Source organism: Bombus vosnesenskii, unplaced genomic scaffold (assembly GCF_011952255.1).
Source record: "Bombus vosnesenskii isolate JDL3184/JDL3185 unplaced genomic scaffold, Bvos_JDL3184-5_v1.1 scf7180000014489, whole genome shotgun sequence".
Classification (NCBI taxonomy): Eukaryota; Metazoa; Arthropoda; class Insecta; order Hymenoptera; family Apidae; genus Bombus; species Bombus vosnesenskii.
The window spans coordinates 1-20877 of record NW_022883481.1 but is presented as its reverse complement, the minus strand read 5'-3'; the positions used below and the strand labels follow the sequence as shown (position 1 = coordinate 20877).

The window sequence follows — 20877 nt, the reverse complement described above, 5'->3', positions numbered from 1 at the left end:
CATGCGATTATAAGAAAGATATAACAAAACAATCCCCCCTTCGGGAAATTAACCAAAAGATCGTTCGCTGTGTCGGCTCGTGCAAACGGTGTTTTCGATTATCGAGAACACCCATCGATCTTCGCCTTCCTCCTCTCACTGTTGGTAAATTATTACCCGTCTATGGGCAAGGCTGGCGAAATCACACGAGTCCCACACAGAGAGGATCGTTAGAATTATCCTCGATAGCTAAACTCAAAAGGCAAGAAAATCGTGGCGACAGAATGCATCGGGGTAAATGAATTGAGTTTCGGTCTTAACAGCGAAATTAAAAGAGAAGACGAGAAAAGAGTCAAACGAAAAAATAAATTTATATAAAACAACAAACAATCTCACATTCCTATCTAATCCAGCAACGCTAAACTATATATATCTAGCTAATCAAATATATATATATAATAACCTAACCCATTTCACATTCCAGTAAAAATCCGTTCGACGAGGAAAAATATTTATTGTACCCAGCTTTAATCCTCTCCCGCGCTAGTATCCCTGCGCATAGCAGGTTAGCCAAAAAGTGAAATTCGTTTACCAGTTGCATTAAGCGTCAGTTAACGCTACCCATTAAACGCAAAAGAAAATAATAAAAAATAAAATATTTTGAAATAGTCTTTGGACTACTTCTGGTGGCAGCAACTACCGTATTAATTAATAACCTAAATCGGAATTAAATACACAATAATATCATTTTAATTTATTTCCTTTCCGATTAAATTCAAAACTCAAACTCAACTATAAAAAAAAAAAAATTTTTTTTCAGTAAAATTCAACCTTAGATTTGATCGATTTAAACAAACAAATTGATACGTAACAGATTAGTAGTTATAAATTTTTGGTGGCAGCGGTGGGATACGATTCACGGAGGATTAAAGTTGGTTTAAACGATTCGACACGCTCCATAGTAGATTAAAGTTGTCACGCTCGATTAATAAAATATATATTTAAGAAACAATGGCGACTGTAGTAGAATCGTTAGACGAAGAAATGGTTTTGACATTGTCGGAAAAGCTTAAAGCATGGGATGCGAACTTTCGCGATATGAGTGCGAAACTCGCCGAATTACAAAGCGGATTGTTCGAGCTTAAAACAAAACAGGAACCTCAAACACCCAGATCGCCGCCGACAGCGCAACAGGAAACAGTCCAGACAGGTGGACATACCCAACCAATTAAGCTAAAAGACGCGATCGAATCGGTGCCAGTGTTTGACGGATACCGACCATCGGTATTCCATTTTTTAAGAGCTTGTGAACGCGCGCGAAATATGATTCCCAGATATCAAGAACCTCAATTGGTAAAATTGTTAGTAAATAAGCTTCGTGGACACGCGTTCCTCGCCATCGAAGACACGGAATTAATGAGTTTAAATGATTTCGGAAACAAATTAAAGGATCTATTCGGCCCAAAGAAATCTCTTAACGAATATAAAGGAGAATTAGGAACGATATTTCAACGACCCGGGGAAGATATACTTGATTATATGGATCGCGTTAGAAATCTTAGATTAGCAATAATGGACGGAGAAAGAGGCGACTACGGCATTATATCCCCCGACGTACAAGATACTATAGATTGGGAAACGAGAGAAGCTTTCGTTAAAGGACTTCCGAACGAGGTATATGTACGAGTAAAAATAGCAGGATACCATACTTTAGAAGATGCGTATCGACAAGCCGTTAAAGCAACACACGAATTGAGACAAATAACCGACAGAACGCGACCCCATCGACCGACACTCTCGAACTATTATAGACGCGATAACGCACGTCCCTCGAACACTAATAACAATATCAGAAACAGCCGCCAAGATCGAAGATCAGTACCTCCATCGCAGAATTTACCGAATACTAATAGACAAAATATCATGTGTAATTATTGTAAAAAACCCGGACATTTAGTGAAGGACTGTTACAAATTTAAAGCCCGAGTAGACGCCGGATTAATCGTACCCTACGCTTCGAGACCGTCGGGAAACCAAACACGTCCTTCGGGAGAATGGGGCGAGCCACGAGGGAACAATACGCCGAATCGCCCAAGAATACAAGCGGCAATCAGGCGACCGGCGCCGACGGCAACAAACAGGACGAAAGCAGCCACTCACGCGAGATCAACTCCACCACTCATAACGAGAGACGGAGCGAACGAAAGGCCGACAATAAGATCGAACGAACAGCCACTAAATACTGTGGGGGAGTCATCCCACAACCAAACGAGGCCACAGACAGAGAATCCAGAATCTCAAGACAAAAGGGAAAGAGCGAAACACAAACAACCGGCGAAGGAAAATCATCAAGAGTTGAATTCAGATTCGGAAGGCGACCTCTCCGAATTATTTCAGTAAAATTTAACGATTCTCCAACGACCCCAACTGCACGAATAGTTTCCCCAAATCTAAAAACTAAAACGAGTTTATTGTTAGACTCTGGATCGGAAATCAATATTATCAAGAAACCTGCTTTACCCGATTCAGCCATCATCGACGAGAAAGAATTAATTGAAGTGCGAGGAATTACGGCAACGAGCCTGGTCTCCCTAGGGCAGACGGTAATACAGCTTGCGGGCCATCCGGTTATTTTTCATGTAGTCGATGATTCATTGCTAATCGATCAAGACGGAATCTTAGGATCCGAATTTTTTGCAGGTTGTAAAGCTTGTTTAGATTATGAAGGAAAACATATCAAATGGGGAAATATTTATATTCCCTTCGACACTAAGGAGAAAATAATTATACCGAAGCGAAGTATAATAACGTGTTCAATTAATATCGCTAATCCAGAGATAAAAGAGGGATTTATTCCAAGAATCGAGCCGAGCAAGGGAATCTATTTTGGAAACGCAGTTGTGAGGAATCATAAAGGAAGAGGCTATATAAGAGTAATAAATACTAACTCAAGAGATTACGAATTTACAACACCGACGATGGTGATTAAAGAATTTGAAAATCCCTCCCCGCTTCCTAGGACAGCGTGTAATACAGTTCTAAAATCGAAGGAAAGCAGATATGAAAAAATAAATGAGTTACTACGACTCGAACACTTGAACGAAGAAGAAAAGGAAAATGTAAAAAAATTGATTCGTAACAATCAAGATAGATTTCATATTCCAGGAGATATATTGGAAGCAACCGATGTTCTAGAACATAGAATAATTACTACGGATAATATACCAATCAATACCAAACAGTATCGATATCCACCAATACATCGAGAAGAGATAAATCGACAGATTCAAGAATTACTAGATACGGACGTAGTGGAACCATCAATATCTCCATATAACTCCCCGTTATGGATCGTACCCAAAAAACCCGATTCGCAAGGAAACAAACGCTGGAGATTAGTTATCGATTATAGAAAATTGAACGATAAAACGATTGGCGATGCCTTCCCATTACCCAACATTACAGAAATATTGGATCAATTAGGAAGTGCAAAATATTTTTCCACGTTTGACTTAGCATCAGGCTTTCACCAGATCCGTATGTCGCAAGAAGATGCCCACAAAACGGCATTTTCGACACCATACGGACATTTTCAATTCAAAAGAATGCCCTTTGGATTAAAAAATGCCCCAGCAACATTTCAACGTTTAATGAACTCAGTATTATCGGGTCTGCAAGGAATAGAACTATTCGTCTATCTGGATGACATAGTGATTTATTCCAGGTCTCTCCAGGAACACGAAATTAAATTTAATAAATTAATGGAAAGACTGAGGACAGCCAAATTACGATTACAACCCGATAAGTGCGAATTTTTACGACATGAGGTGAATTATTTGGGACATATAATTAGTGAGGATGGCGTGAAACCCGATCCAAAGAAAGTCGAAGCCGTATCAAAATTTCCACGACCAAAGAAGGCGAAAAATATCAAACAATTTCTGGGACTAGCAGGATATTACAGAAGATTTATACCCGATTTCTCCAAGGTCGCGAAACCATTGACACAACTATTAAAGAAGGATACTCCCTTCAAATGGACGGAAAATCAGGAAGATGCATTCAATAATTTAAAAACAGCGTTAATGACGAAACCCATTCTACAATATCCAGACTTTTCTAAACCCTTTAACCTTACTACAGACGCATCGGGATACGCAATAAGCGGAGTACTGAGTCAAGGGCCAATCGGAAAGGATTTGCCGATTGCGTATGCCTCAAGACTATTAAATTCCGCCGAACAAAACTACTCTACCATAGAAAAGGAGTGTCTGGCAATTGTTTACAGCGCAATGCATTTCCGACCGTATCTTTACGGAAGAAAGTTCACTATCGTAACCGATCATAAACCTTTAGTGTGGATGCATTCTATCAAAGATCCTACTTCCAGAATTTGGAAATGGAAATTAAAATTATCGGACTTTGAATTTGATATTGTATACAAAGAAGGCAGAGCGAACGCAAACGCAGACGCACTATCTAGGAACCCTCCGGAAGTTTGTTTACCAATCAGGAAAAGAGAGGAAGTCTCACCGATTCGCTATCCTGTCCCAAAAAGATTCGAAATAGACACGTCAACGGAAGACTCTCCCGTGTTCGAAGCCAAACCACGCGTCCTACCTCAACCCACTGACCTTACAAAACAAGGAAAAATTTCTACTCGAAAGCATCTTACACTGGAAAGAACACCCGTAAAATATTTCGACGAAGCATTAACCGAACTTGACGTAAACACAAATAGAGGAATAACTGATCAAGGAAAAGGGCGCATGGACGTAACAAGCGAAGAAGAACCCTCCGCCGAAATTCCAAAACTAACTCCACAACGAGAAAAGGATACGCATGTCTCAAAAAGATTTAAACTGGATACGTCAACCGAAGATTCTCCCATATTCGAAGCCGAACCACGCGTCTTGCCTCAATCCAGTGATTCTAAAAATCAAGGGAAGGGTTTTACCCGAAAACATTTTACAATAGAAGAAACCCCCATAAAATATTTAGACCAAGCACTAACAGAAATCGATGTAAGTACAGATAGAGAAATAACCAATCGAGAAAAAGAAGACACGGACACGACAAGCGAAAAGGAAACCTCCACTGTAGTTCCAGATCTAATTCAACAACAAGAAAAGGACACGAGACCTACGATAATTGCGGAACTAAAAATTTCGGAAACCCGAGACTCGATTGCGAGAGTAAGTGACCATAAAGTAGTATTTATAGATATACACGGCAAACCGATAGACAAAGGAGCCTTAGAAATGAAGGAAACGGGAAAATTGCCTCGTTACGAAGATTTAATGTTAGAGAAAGCAAGATTGAATTACGATTCTGGAAAATACATTATATCCCTACCGATAAAGGAAAATAGAAATATTCCAATAACACCAGAAAATTTATTAAACTCGCTAAGATCTCTATTAGACGTAGTGAATGAAAAACAGTTAACTTCGTTTAGCATTAGCAAAGGAAACTTAGAGGAAATACCCTGGCGATATACAATCAGAAAATTAAAAGAAATATTTATGGAAAAAACCTTATCCATCACCATTTGCACTGGAGAAGTAATTACTCCACCTGTGGAAGCGCGGAACAGCATAATACGAGAAAAACATGAATCAAGCGTAGCAGGACACAAAGGAATTACCAAAACTTATCAAAGAATACGACAACACTACTATTGGGAAAATATGAAAAGGGAAATTCAAGATTACGTAAGAACATGTAAGGAATGTCAATTGAAGAAACTCACAAGAATAAAAGCAAAACAACCAATGGTACTTACAGACACACCAGGTAAAGCATTCGATAAAATTAGCATGGATATTGTGGGTCCATTACCCAAAACTCAAAAAGGAAACGAATATATATTAACCATCCAAGATTTGTTAACAAAATACTCAATCGGGATTCCACTAGGAGGAATCTCTTCAGCCGAGATAGCGGACGCTTTTGTAAAGCGATTTATTTGTCGTTTCGGATCACCGAGGGCTATTCTCACTGATCAAGGAACGAACTTTACATCCTCACTAATGAAGAAAGTAGCAAAGAGATTCCGCATCAAACAATATACGACGGCATATCACCCACAAAGTAACGGTTCAATTGAAAGATCTCACCACGTACTGATTGAATATCTGAAACTATATATTGAAAATTCCAGAAATTGGGACGAATGGGTAGAGTTAGCCATGTTTTCCTATAATATCTCTGTACACGAAGGAACGAAATTCTCCCCGCACGAATTAGTTTTTGGACATTTAGCCAGAGAACCTACAGGTGAAGCGATAATCGAAGAGAACTTAGAACCGACATACACAGAATATCTCGAAGACCTGTTCGATAAAATTAACACCGTACAACGAATGGCAAGAGAAAATTTAATAAAATCCAAACTAAGATCAAAAGAATATTACGACCGACGAATCAACCCCCAGGATTTTAAGGTAGGAGATTCGATATATTTACTAAAAGAACCCAGTAAAGGAAAATTCTCCGACCAATATACTGGACCATATAAAGTGCCAGAAATCTTGCAGAACCAAAACGTCAAGATTGAAGTAAAAGGGATTCCGCGAACGGTGCACTTAAACAAACTAAAACTAGCGCATAACCGAAATAAGCAATGAGTAAAGTGATTTCAGTGGGCAACGTAGTGCAGTAGTGTATGTTGTAGTGCTGTTCATCGATACAGATATCGAACACCTAAAAGAAAAGGAAAAAAATTATTATGTGTACTCTAATTATTGTTTGAATATAAAACATGTTGATTTAATAAATAACTAAATGAGTGAAAGTGAAAGTTACCTTAAGAACAAGTGATCAACCAATAAGGAAGTGTACGTGCAAGTACAGGTTATGGATCGTTGTTCGTGGAACATAATGTATGACAGCTACCTAAAATAAGTGAATAAATTAGTTTCAATTGTCTCAGTGCAAAATACGAGGTTACCAAGTGTTATAACTATATTGTGGATAAATTAAAAGGAAGTGCGACACCGTTCGTCGAATAATACAGATAGCGGAAACCTAAAAGAAAAAAAAAGAAAATTATCAGGTGTACTCCAATTATTGTTTGAATATACAACGTGTTGATTCAATAAATAATTAAAAGAGTGGAAGTGAAAATTACCTTGTGAACAAGTAATCATCACACGAGAAGGTTTACGTGCAAAATAGGTTATGGATCTCTGTTTGCGGAACACCATGTACGACAGCCAGCTGAAAATAAATGAACAAATTAACTTCAATTGCCTTAATGCAAAATACAACATTACTGAACGTTATAACAATACTGTGGAAGCATGGCGCTGTTCGTCGAACAACACAGATAGCGGAAACCTGAAAAGAAAAGAAGTTTATTACGAGTGCTCCCATTACTGTTCGAATGTGAAACGTGTTAGTTCAACGAATAACTAAAACGGTGAAGGTGCAACTTACCTCGTGAACAATTAATCACCAGACAAGGAAGTGTACATGCATGAATTTTGCAGATTAACAAGAAGAAATAAAGTAGCTGATAAGTGTAGAAAGAGGTTAGAAAATAATTAAGATAGATTAATTGAAAGTAAAGGGATATTTTATTATGTATTAATCTACGTAGTATTGTTATATTATTATATCTAACATGTAGAAGCGAATTTTGTAATGCACAATAGCGGTCGCATGCACAATGCATTATACACATATTAAATTAAATAAACTAAACAGTACCTTTATGGGCACAGATATAAGACGATTGAAGACAACCGTAGTAAGTATTTAAGACATATCCAAGAATCAGGTGATGTTGTGGAAATGCTCTAGGTAAGTGATGGGGCATCGAAAGAGTAGAACCTGAAGAATTAAAGACAATGTTAATCTAACAAATAGATTTTAATCACTAATAAGGGAACTAACTCACATCATACACAAAATAATAGCAAATAGCAGTTACATGCAATAATAAATTAATAGAAAAAATAAGAAAGGTTAATAAACACAGGAATAGGTTAGAAATTAATCAAGATAGACTAACTAAATATTAACAACATGACAGAACTCGGTGCAAAAGAATAAAGCTACGCTATGCAAAATATCTGGTAACACAATACACAAAAAACATTAACTAAATTAAACAAGAATTATATAAATGCAAGTCGTGTATAATCAAAACAATGACTATTGAAATTCGGTAACAACACAATCCATGCTATCACATTTAAGTAACACACGGTATTGACACACACAATATCATGAAACACAAAACAATATTACAGAAACACTATAAAATAAATTATAATAACAAATTCACTATTTCAACAACACGCTATTGTCGACATTAAACAAACGATACACGCAAGCGACCATGTTGAAAACTCGTCACGCGCACCCCAATACATTTAATAGCCAATACAATGCAATACAGCATTATAATGGCAATGCTAGGTACTGAACAAAAAATATAAAAAAAAAAAGGAGAAAAAAAGAGAAGGGGAGAGAGAGATAAGGGAAAAATATATATAATAACAACTAACATAACCATAACATATTATATTATACACATACAGGATAGGTCCGAACAAAACTTATAAAATTTATAAAATACATATATTAACTGTTCTCATATGTATGTACAGAACAGGTGGCGAGTTCATCAATATATCTATTAATATTAATAATTATAACAGACGACGGCAGCTGCCAGGGAACACAGTATGTAGACCCATACGGGAGCTGGGAAAAGGTCGTCGTACAAGCAACAGTGAGGATAAGTTTAAAATCAGCAGTCGTGCCAGTACGGATCGAGGCGAACAAAATTCTACTGAAATCAGGAACGGTATGTACCTTTAGCGAAGGAAACTGTCTAGACGCTGAAGACGGATACACTTATTGGCAACCACAACCACCCTCACCATGCAAATTTGATCAGTACGATGTACTATATGAAGGAATTGCTACAAAGATCCAGGAAATAAAAACCAACAGAGAATCAGCACAACCAGTTTACGCACTAACAACGCAGGAAGTAACATTTGCACTGACTAAAACCGAAGAACAGCCACAGTGTGGATATACCCTACTATCCACCGAACACCCCAAATTGTTCCTATTAGAAACAACAAGAGGAAATACGTTCATCTCCAAAAGGAAGACAGCAGTCGAAAACTTGGACATATTCGCATACGTCAACTCAAAATTCATTTACGTAGAGAAACATATTAAACGACAAATGACAACATTGTACCATGATATATTGACACAAAGATGTACCATGCAAAAGAAACTAATAGAGAATGCTTTAAGCTTAGCAATCTTACTGCCCGATGAATTTGCCTATACCATAACCAAAACTCCAGGACACATGGCCCTGATCGCAGGAGAAGCAGTCCATATAGTCAAATGCATTCCGGTACAAGTAAAAGTACGACATACAACAGAATGCTACTCGGAACTACCTGTTTGGCAAGGGAATCGCACCGCATTTTTAACGCCAAAAACACACATTCTAACGCAACACGGAAACTACAGAGAATGTAGCGCGGTACTACCTACACTATACAATATCGACGGACTCTGGCACAAATTCGTACCAAAACCCATGGAAACAATTGCACCACAGGAACTCCGCCCGGACGTACGTCAAACGTGGCAATATTCAGCACCATCGTCGTTGGCCACGAGCGGAATATACACCCAAAAGGACCTCGACGCACTTCGGGACCACGTCATGTTCCCGGCAGAAAAATCTGCAGTTTTGAACACATTGGCCAGAGGAGCAACAGGAAAAACAATCGTCCCTGGAACAGTAAACATTCTGGGAATAATGGACGAAAACACATTAACGACAATAGCAAAAAATACCGTATCAAGCTTATGGAATGGTTTTATGGAATTTGGAACTGCCAGTGCAGCAATATTTGGAATACTTGTAATATTTAAATTAATCAAGACGATAATAGATATAGCCATACACGGATACCAGTTACGTGAAACTTACGGATGTGGAATCGCCCTATTAGGAGCAATATGCGGCTCATTTACCCACCTGCTACTATACCTCAAAGGAAAACGAAATATCGATGATCAAACGGCACAACCTAGAGGAATATCGATAACACCAGTAGTCACTCAACAACCAACGCCATCTACATCCGCCTTGAGCGAACTCAGAGACACCATCAGTCAAATTTCCTTTGGAAATTTGAACTCCAAGGGAGGGGGTGTCACGTCCCGCGCTCCGCACGCGCCGTAACGAGAACAAGAAAACTATTCTATACAAAACGCGCGAATAAAGATTTGAATACACAAACGAACACACGGCGCCGCGAAACTAAAGGAAGGATTAACAAAGTGAGGGGCGACTAATAAATCCAATCGGTATAAAATAAAATAAAATAAATAAAACCAGCTAACGGATTGAACGAGTTACGAACCAAACAAATAAACCAGGAAATAAGAATAACTACAAAAGGGGAAATAATTGAAACGCCAGAAATACAAGTATATATAAATATATTTTAATCAATCAACTTGGAGAGTTACATACAAGTATAAACATATATGCTAGGCATGTAATAAATTAGTAAATATTAGAGTTAGCGCTTATAATACTATGCAATAAATACAATATTATCAATTTATGAAATATAAGTATATACAAAGTTAAAAACTAATAGTCTAACGAATACATAAAACATACAATATTGTATTATTAAAGAAATAAAAGTTACATTGTCAGAAACATATATATATGTGTGCGCATTCTATTAAACAGATACATACTCAAAACTAGCCTACGTTCCGGTAAAGAGTTATAAAATAAGAACTACGCTACGAAACATGCATGTCTCTATACAAACATATAAAAATCTATATTCTAAATTACTACTAATCTATGTGCATTCTACAATCTAAAATACATACTTAAAACTAGCCTACATGCCGGTAGGCATTATAAAATAAGAACTACATTATGAAACATGCATGTCTCTATATAAACATATAAATAATCTATTTTCTAAACTAAAACTACTATTAATAATCTACAAAAGAAATAGAACACACAACGCAACACTTGGGACTAAGCGACAACCTGTCGATAGCCCAAACGCTCAAAATAATTAACACCGCAACGACTTGAGGAATTACATACAGAAATTCTATCATCAAACACAAATATGTAAACACACATTAAACGCACAATAATCTAGAAACAAAACCTTCAATACTATGTTGTCACAATACAAGATATATATGTATATATGAAATCAAATGATTGACACATAACCTCAAATACACAAAACTATATCACTAAAGAATCTGAATGAAAATCACTTTGCCAGAAATATATACATATATACGCGTGTGCGTGTTCTATCTTATTAAAAGAAATTAATATAAAATAAATAATTAACATTTCATTTCGTATGAACATTACATGGGCAAGAGAAATGTGCATATAAATACGTATATATATATATATATATATATATATATATGTATGTATGTGTGAGTGCATATGTTTTATATTATCGAATACTCTATGAAATAAACTACTCGAAACAATAAATAATGCAATCGAAGAATTACAAAACATTAGTTATACTGAAGTGACACACAACATAAACATATATATATATATACGTATATTCACACGAGTTATACTATTTAATAATATTAATAAATAAATGTTCTAATTGCGGTAGAATAAGGAAAAACGAGCGACAGACGAAAATTACTTCGATATCAAACAAAACTAAAGACCCGTCACTAAAAACTTTACTGATGACATTTATGAGCGGCCATGTTGGATTTACACGCGTCATGGCGACAGGAATATTAGGGATTAATGGAAGTCAGGCGCGAGAAACAAATCATGAAAACACATTGTTAACACTTTTCTTTAATAAATTTTATGGGAAACTACAAATGTAAATATATATATATATATATTTAAATAAAAGGGGGAAATATAAAATTAAAAAATTAACAAATGTAAAATAGATAACCTAACACTATCAGACTAAAAAATATATATATATATATATATACACATATTGAACACAAAATTAATAATAATAAGGAACATCAAAACAGCGAACCAACAAAATTGAGGCAGCTACAATAAATCAAAATCGAAGCAAGGAGCTCCGGGATAAAGTTCGCTGAACTCACACATACACCAATAGCGCACAACAGGGGAAATTCCCTTTCTCCCAGAAGCATGGTGACGAAGATGCGCCTCCAAAACCTCTTCGGAATCCCTCTTTCGCTTGGGCTGGAAACAACACGGTATATTTTAAATAAAACGAAACAGGACGAACCAAACGAACTAAAAATAAGACTAAATACGTACCAGGGAAGTCTGGAAAGGAACCTCTGATAGAAACGACTCAGCAAACATGGTTCGAACGTCGATCACCGAAGCCTAAGGAAATAGCAAAAAAGGGAAAAACAATCAAAATCACAAAACAATCTTAATATGCAAACATCCAAACTTACGCAAAACAATTCGAAGGAGGAGGTCTTTGTTATGGGAGAGCAGCGGAGTTGCGCGTGTTGCCCGAGCAAACTTTAAAATGATAATGATGCTGCAGCCACCAGCCCTTCCACGCGCCGAAGAAACACCGGTAATTCCCACGGTACAGCACGTGGAAGTTTCTCGCGAAACGGACTAGATCAGCGTGGAATGCCTCAAATCTCCTAGACGCTAGCTCAGCGGAAACACAGGACTGATAAAAACTAAGTCGAAATATGATTTTGTCACGTACGATTCTAAGAAGCCCAAACTGCAACATCCCGATTCCCATGGAAGCGTACCCCCAGCGGACCACCACCCCGTGGGGGATGGCATTATAAATAAGCGATGCAACATAGCGCGGCGTTCATTATTAGTTCATTATTCGTGCATTATTCGTGCATTATTCGTTCATTAGTTTGCGATCGTTTGTTACTACGGCTCATTATTCTTTGCGTCTAGAAATTTGTATAAGTATTTTGCGTTTCGGGGTCTTTAGTTTTTCGATAAAGAGAAGAGAGTCGCGATTAAATAAAGTAAAATTTTAAGTCTTCATTACGATATCAATTCAGTTAGCAAGTCACACAATTTGTATCGAAATAGCTTAATAAAGTAAAGGTTGATAGAAAACTATATTCGAGATTAAATAATAAACCCAACAACCTTCGACGATCACCGGGACAGCTGGAGTGATGGCACCAGATAGCACCTTTTCCTCAAGGTAAGCAAATTAAATTTAAAAAACTTTCTTCTTCTCTGGCAATCTCGTTGTCCTCGAGAATTGAATCAAAACCTCCTATCATCGATTTTATTTACGGTTTTAAAGATAGAAATATTGCTTAAATTTTAAACAAAGGAGTTGTCCGTTGTGTCGGCTTGTGCGAACGGTGTTTTCAGCTACTGAAACACCCACTGATCTTCGCATTCCTCCTCCCATTGTTGGTAAAATATTACCCATCTTTGGGCAAGGCTTGCGAAATCACACAAGTCCCGCTCAGAAAGGACTAATAAATATATCGTCGGGGTCAATTGAAAATCAAGGACGATACCGGTATTGCTATTAACCGATATTCTTGCCATTCTTGCATGCGATTATAAGAAAGATATAACAAAACAATCCCCCCTTCGGGAAATTAACCAAAAGATCGTTCGCTGTGTCGGCTCGTGCAAACGGTGTTTTCGATTATCGAGAACACCCATCGATCTTCGCCTTCCTCCTCTCACTGTTGGTAAATTATTACCCGTCTATGGGCAAGGCTGGCGAAATCACACGAGTCCCACACAGAGAGGATCGTTAGAATTATCCTCGATAGCTAAACTCAAAAGGCAAGAAAATCGTGGCGACAGAATGCATCGGGGTAAATGAATTGAGTTTCGGTCTTAACAGCGAAATTAAAGGAGAAGACGAGAAAAGAGTCAAACGAAAAAATAAATTTATATAAAACAACAAACAATCTCACATTCCTATCTAATCCAGCAACGCTAAACTATATATATCTAGCTAATCAAATATATATATATAATAACCTAACCCATTTCACATTCCAGTAAAAATCCGTTCGACGAGGAAAAATATTTATTGTACCCAGCTTTAATCCTCTCCCGCGCTAGTATCCCTGCGCATAGCAGGTTAGCCGAAAAGTGAAATTCGTTTACCAGTTGCATTAAGCGTCAGTTAACGCTACCCATTAAACGCAAAAGAAAATAATAAAAAAAATAAAATATTTTGAAATAGTCTTTGGACTATTTCTGGTGGCAGCAACTACCGTATTAATTAATAACCTAAATCGGAATTAAATACACAATAATATCATTTTAATTTATTTCCTTTCCGATTAAATTCAAAACTCAAACTCAACTATAAAAAAAAAAAAATTTTTTCAGTAAAATTCAACCTTAGATTTGATCGATTTAAACAAACAAATTGATACGTAACGTCATTTCCTTCCGTTGGAATATTTCGACGTTTCGCCTCGTTTCAACTCCATTTCCTGATGCTAATTCGTACAACTTCTGGCGTCGAAACAATCAAAATATCTCGCAAAATCGCGAAATTTCTTAAAATTTTATTGAAAATAGCCGTCATTTCCTTCCCGTTGGAGATATTTCGACGTTTAAGCACTCGTTGAACTCCATTTCACAGTGCTAATTCAATGCACACCCATTTAAGCGTCGAAACAATCAAAATATCTCGCAAAACGCGAAAATTTCGAAAATTTTGACGAAAAATAGCCGTCATTTCCTTCCCGTTGGAGATATTTCGACGTTTGATGCTGGAACCGTGGCTGGCCGACTTTTGTACATTTTAAAAGCGTCGAAACAATCAAATATCTCAAATCGCGATTTTACGAATAATGATCATTTCCTTCCCGTTGGAGATATTTCGACGTTTAAGCACTCGTTGAACTCCATTTCACAGTGCTAATTCAATGCACAACCATTTAAGCGTCGAAACAATCAAAATATCTCGCAAATCGCGAAAATTTCGTAAATTTTGAAGAAAAATAGCCGTCATTTCCTTCCCGTTGGAGATATTTCGACGTTTAAGCACTCGTTGAACTCCATTTCACATTGCTAATGCAATGCACAACCAGTTCAGCTTCGAAACAATCAAAATATCTCGCAAATCGCGAAGATTTCGTCGATTTTGACGAAAAATAGCCGTCATTTCCTTCCCGTTGGAGATATTTCGACGTTTAAGCGCTCGTTGAACTCCATTTCACAGTGCTAATGCAATGCACAACCATTTAAGCGTCGAAACAATCAAAATATCTCGCAAATCGCGAAAATTTCGAAAATTTTGACGAAAAATAGCCGTCATTTCCTTCCCGTTGGAGATATTTCGACGTTTAAGCACTCGTTGAACTCCATTTCACAGTGCTAATTCAATGCACAACCATTTGAGCGTCGAAACAACTAAAATATCTCGCAAATCGCGAAAATTTCAAAAATTTAGACGAAAAATAGCCGTCATTTCCTTCCCGTTGGAGATATTTCGACGTTTAAGCACTCGTTGAACTCCATTTCGCAGTGCTAATTCAATGCACAACCATTTGAGCGTCGAAACAATCAAAATATCTCGCAAATCGCGATTTTGACGAAAAATAGCCGTCATTTCCTTCCCGTTGGAGATATTTCGACGTTTAAGCACTCGTTGAACTCCATTTCACAGTGCTAATACAATGCACAACCATTTGAGCGTCGAAACAATCAAAATATCTCGCAAATCGCGATTTTGACGAAAAATAGCCGTCATTTCCTTCCCGTTGGAGATAATTCGACGTTTAAGCACTCGTTGAACCTATCATGCTAATTCAATGCACAACCATTTGAGCGTCGAAACAATCAAAATATCTCGCAAATCGCGAGAATTTCAAAAATTTTGACGAAAAATAGCCGTCATTTCCTTCCCGTTGGAGATATTTCGACGTTTAAGCACTCGTTGAACTCCATTTCACAGTGCTAATTGAATGCACTACCATTTGAGCGTCGAAACAATCAAAATATCTCGCAAATCGCGAAAATTTCAAAAATTTTGACGAAAAATAGCCGTCATTTCCTTCCCGTTGGAGATATTTCGGCGTTTAAGCACTCGTTGAACTCCATTTCACAGTGCTAATTCAATGCACATCCATTTGAGCGTCGAAAACAATCAAAATATCTCGCAAATCGCGCGATTTTGACGAAAATAGCCGTCATTTCCCTTCCCGCGTTGAGAGATATTTCGATTGCTTAAGCACTCGTTCAACTCCATTTCACAGTGCTTATGCAATGCACAAGCGTTTAAGCGTCGAAACAATCAAAATATCTCGCAAATCGCGAATTTGACGAAAAATAGCCGTCATTTCCTTCCCGTTGGAGATATTTCGACGTTTAAGCACTCGTTGAACTCCATTTCATAGTGCTAATTCAATGCACAACCATTTGAGCGTCGAAACAATCAAAATATCTCGCAAATCGCGAAAATTTCAAAAATTTTGACGGAAAATGGCCGTCATTTCCTTCCCGTTTTAGATATTTCGACGTTTAAGCACTCGTTGAACTCCATTTCGCAGTGCTAATTCAATGCACTACCATTTGAGCGTCGAAACAATCAAAATATCTCGCAAATCGCGATTTTAACGAAAAATAGCGGTCATTTCCTTCCCGTTGGAGATATTTCGACGTTTAAGCGCTCGTTGAACTCCATTTCACAGCACGTACGTAATAACCATTTGCTAGTCGAAACAATCAAAATATCTCGCAAATCGCGAAAATTTCGAAAATTTTGACGAAAAATAGCCGTCATTTCCTTCCCGTTGGAGATATTTCGACGTTTAAGCACTCGTTGAACTCCATTTCGTAGTGCTAATTCAATGCACAACCATTTGAGCGTCGAAACAATCAAAATATCTCGCAAATCGCGATTTTGACGAAAAATAGCCGTCATTTCCTTCCCGTTGGAGATATTTCGACGTTTAAGCAATCGTTGAACTCCATTTCACAGTGCTAATTCAATGCACAACCATTTGAGCGTCGATACAGTCAAAATATCTCGCATATCGCGATTTTGACGAAAAATAGCCGTCATTTCCTTCCCGTTGGAGATATTTCGACGTTTAAGCACTCGTTGAACTCCATTTCATAGTGCTAATTCAATGCATAACCATTTGAGCGTCGAAACAATCAAAATATCTCGCAAATCGCGAAAATTTCAAAAATTTTGACGAAAAATAGCCGTCATTTCTTTCCCGTTGGAGATATTTCGACGTTTAAGCACTCGTTGATCTCCATTTCTCAGTGCTAATGCAATGCACAACCATTTAAGCGTCGAAACAATCAAAATATCTCGCAAATCGCGAAGATTTCGAAAATTTTGACGAAAAATAGCCGTCATTTCCTTCCCGTTGGAGATATTTCGACGTTTAAGCACTCGTTGAACTCTATTTCATAGTGCTAATTCAATGCACAACCATTTGAGCGTCGAAACAATCAAAATATCTCGCAAATCGCGATTTTGACGAAAAATAGCCGTCATTTCCTTCCCGTTGGAGATATTTCGACGTTTAAGCGCTCGTTGAACTCCATTTCATAGTGCTAATGCAATGCTCAACCATTTAAGCGAAGAAACAATCAAAATATCTCGCAAATCGCGAAAATTTCGAAAATTTTGACGAAAAATAGCCGTCATTTCCTTCCCGTTGGAGATATTTCGACGTTTAAGCGCTCGTTGAACTCCATTTCACAGTGCTAATGCAATGCACAATCATTTAAGCGTCGAAACAATCAAAATATCTCGCAAATCGCGAAAATTTCGAAAATTTTGACGAAAAATAGCCGTCATTTCCTTCCCGTTGGAGATATTTCGACGTTTAAGCACTCGTTGAACTCCATTTCACAGTGCTAATTCAATGCACAACCTGTTACGTATCAATTTGTTTGTTTAAATCGATCAAATCTAAGGTTGAATTTTACTGAAAAAAGAAAAATTTTTTTTTTTATTTTTATAGTTGAGTTTGAGTTTTGAATTTAATCGGAAAGGAAATAAATTAAAATGATATTATTGTGTATTTAATTCCGATTTAGGTTATTAATTAATACGGTAGTTGCTGCCACCAGAAATAGTCCAAAGACTATTTCAAAATATTTTATTTTTTTTATTATTTTCTTTTGCGTTTAATGGGTAGCGTTAACTGACGCTTAATGCAACTGGTAAACGAATTTCACTTTTTGGCTAACCTGCTATGCGCAGGGATACTAGCGCGGGAGAGGATTAAAGCTGGGTACAATAAATATTTTTCCTCGTCGAACGGATTTTAACTTGAATGTGAAATGGGTTAGGTTATTATATATATATATATTTGATTAGCTAGATATATATATTTTAGCGTTGCTGGATTAGATAGGAATGTGAGATTGTTTGTTGTTTTATATAAATTTATTTTTTCGTTTGACTTCCTCTTCTCTTTTAATTTCACTGTCAAGACCGAAACTCAATTCATTTACCCCGATGGATTCTGTCGCCACGATTTTCTTGCCTTTTGAATTTAGCTATCGAGGATAATTCTAACGACCCTCTCTGTGTGGGACTCGTGTGATTTCGCCAGCCTTGCCCAAAGACGGGTAATAATTTACCAACAGTGGGAGGAGGAAGGCGAAGATCGATGGGTGTTCTCGATAATCGAAAACACCGTTTGCACGAGCCGACACAGCGAACGATCTTTTGGTTAATTTCCCGAAGGGGGAATCGTTTTGTTATATCTTTCTTATAATCGCATGCAAGAATGGCAAGAATATCGGTTAATAGCAATACCGGTATCGTTCTTGATTTTCAATTGACCCCGACGGTATATTTATTAGTCCTTTCTGAGCGGGACTTGTGTGATTTCGCAAGCCTTGCCCAAAGATGGGTAATATTTTACCAACAATGGGAGGAGGAATGCGAAGATCAGTGGGTGTTTCAGTAGCTGAAAACACCGTTCGCACAAGCCGACACAACGGACAACTCCTTTGTTTAAAATTTAAGCAATATTTCTATCTTTAAAACCGTAAATGAAATCGAGATTGCCAGAGAAGAAGAAAGTTTTTTAAATTTAATTTGCTTACCTTGAGGAAAAGGTGCTATCTGGTGCCATCACTCCAGCTGTCCCGGTGATCGTCGAAGGTTGTTGGGTTTATTATTTAATCTCGAATATAGTTTTCTATCAACCTTTACTTTATTAAACTATTTCGATACAAATTGAGTGACTTGCTAACTGAATTGATATCGTAATGAAGGCTTAAAATTTTACTTTATTTAATCGCGACTCTCTTCTCTTTATCGAAAAACTAAAGACCCCGAAACGCAAAATACTTATACAAATTTCTAGACGCAAAGAATAATGAGCCGTAGTAACAAACGATCGCAAACTAATGAACGAATAATGCACGAATAATGAACTAATAATGAACAAAGAATTAAAGAACGAATAATGCACGAATAATAAACTGAAGAACGAATAAAGAATTAAAGAACGAATAATGCACGAATAATGAACTAATAATGAACAAAGAATTAAAGAACGAATAATGCACGAATAATGAACTAATAATAATGAACGCCGCGCTATGTTGCATCGCTTATTTATAATGCCATCCCTCATGGGGTGGTGGTCCGCTGGGGGTACGCTTCCGTGGGAATCGGGATGTTGCAGTTTGGGCTTCTTGGAATCGTACGTGACAAAATGTAAATTCCGTATTTCGACTTAGTTTCTATCAGTCCTGTGTTTCTGCTGAGCTAGCGTCTAGGAGATTTGAGGCATTCCACGCTGATCTAGTCCGTTTCGCGAGAAACTTCCACGTGCTGTACCGTGGGAATTACCGGTGTTTCTTCGGCGCGTGGAAGGGCTGGTGGCTGCAGCATCATTATTATTTTAAAGTTTGCTCGGGCAACACGCGCAACTCCGCTGCTCTCCCATAACAAAGACCTCCTCCTTCGAATTGTTTTGCGTAAGTTTGGATGTTTGCATATTAAGATTGTTTTGTGATTTTGATTGTTTTTTCCTTTTTTGCTATTTCCTTAGGCTTCGGTGATCGACGTTCGAACCATGTTTGCTGAGTCGTTTCTATCAGAGGTTCCTTTCCAGACTTCCCTGGTACGTATTTAGTCTTATTTTTAGTTCGTTTGGTTCGTCCTGTTTCGTTTTATTTAAAATATACCGTGTTGTTTCCAGCCCAAGCGAAAGAGGGATTCCGAAGAGGTTTTGGAGGCGCATCTTCGTCACCATGCTTCTGGGAGAAAGGGAATTTCCCCTGTTGTGCGCTATTGGTGTATGTGTGAGTTCAGCGAACTTTATCCCGGAGCTCCTTGCTTCGATTTTGATTTATTGTAGCTGTCTCAATTTTGTTGGTTCGCTGTTTTGATGTTCCTTATTATTATTAATTTTGTGTTCAATATGTGTATATATATATATATATATATATATTTTTTAGTCTGATAGTGTTAGGTTATCTATTTTACATTTGTTAATTTTTTAATTTTATATTTCCCCCTTTTATTTAAATATATATATATATATATATATATATTTTTACATTTGTAGTTTCCCATAAAATTTATTAAAGAAAAGTGTTAACAATGTGTTTTCATGATTTGTTTCTCGCGCCTGACTTCCATTAATCCCTAACATTCCTGTCGCCATGACGCGTGTAAATCCAACATGGCCGCTCATAAATGTCATCAGTAAAGTTTTTAGTGACGGGTCTTTAGTTTTGTTTGATATCGAAGTAATTTTCGTCTGTCGCTCGTTTTTTCCTTATTCGACCGCAATTAGAACATTTATTTATTTATATTATTTTAAAGTGACAATAGTATAACTCGTGTGAATATACGTATATATATATATGTTTATGTTGTGTGTCACTTCAGTATAGCTAATGTT

General features: G+C 37.2%; 1 protein-coding gene and 2 long non-coding RNA genes across 6 annotated transcripts; 1 reads left to right on the top strand and 2 right to left on the bottom strand.

Moving 5' to 3' along the window:
* Positions 1 to 6460: 6460 nt before the first annotated feature.
* LOC117239923 lies at positions 6461 to 9600 on the bottom strand. Of its 4 annotated transcripts, none has more exons than XR_004494574.1 (6): positions 9514 to 9600; positions 7693 to 7815; positions 7275 to 7320; positions 7112 to 7200; positions 6787 to 7008; positions 6646 to 6684 (listed from the first exon to the last, which is right to left on the bottom strand). XR_004494574.1 is itself a non-coding variant. In XM_033505757.1 (6 exons), the coding sequence occupies exons 2-5, from the start codon at positions 7799 to 7801 to the stop codon at positions 6836 to 6838; spliced, it is 285 nt and encodes a 94-aa protein (XP_033361648.1). In that variant the 5' UTR covers positions 7802 to 7815; positions 9514 to 9600; the 3' UTR covers positions 6646 to 6684; positions 6787 to 6835. The 4 variants fall into 4 exon arrangements, 3 of the variants coding, with proteins under 3 accessions (XP_033361649.1, XP_033361648.1, XP_033361647.1); XM_033505757.1 differs by having other exon boundaries at positions 6787 to 6876; XM_033505756.1 differs by lacking the exon at positions 6646 to 6684 and having other exon boundaries at positions 6836 to 6876; positions 6932 to 7008.
* A 2421-nt stretch (positions 9601 to 12021) lies between these two features.
* Positions 12022 to 12963, bottom strand: LOC117239921. Its single transcript, XR_004494573.1, has 3 exons — positions 12463 to 12963; positions 12317 to 12388; positions 12022 to 12238 (listed from the first exon to the last, which is right to left on the bottom strand). It is a non-coding gene; the product is annotated as an uncharacterized LOC117239921 (long non-coding RNA).
* Positions 12964 to 19565: 6602 nt separating this feature from the next.
* LOC117239920 lies at positions 19566 to 20386 on the top strand. The gene is made up of 3 exons (XR_004494572.1): positions 19566 to 19945; positions 20020 to 20091; positions 20170 to 20386. It is a non-coding gene; the product is annotated as an uncharacterized LOC117239920 (long non-coding RNA).
* Positions 20387 to 20877: the final 491 nt, after the last annotated feature.

Excerpts from the sequence above, each read along its gene's own strand:
- LOC117239923 (XM_033505756.1), bottom strand. The coding sequence starts at position 7,801 with ATGCCCCATCACTTACCTAGAGCATTTCCACAACATCACCTGATTCTT. Across the intron at positions 7,321-7,692 it reads TTATATCTGTGCCCATAAAG|GTTTCCGCTATCTGTGTTGT; the intron begins GTACTGTTTAGT and ends TTTTCTTTTCAG. Across the intron at positions 7,201-7,274 it reads AACAGCGCCATGCTTCCACA|CTGGCTGTCGTACATGGTGT; the intron begins GTATTGTTATAA and ends ATTTATTTTCAG.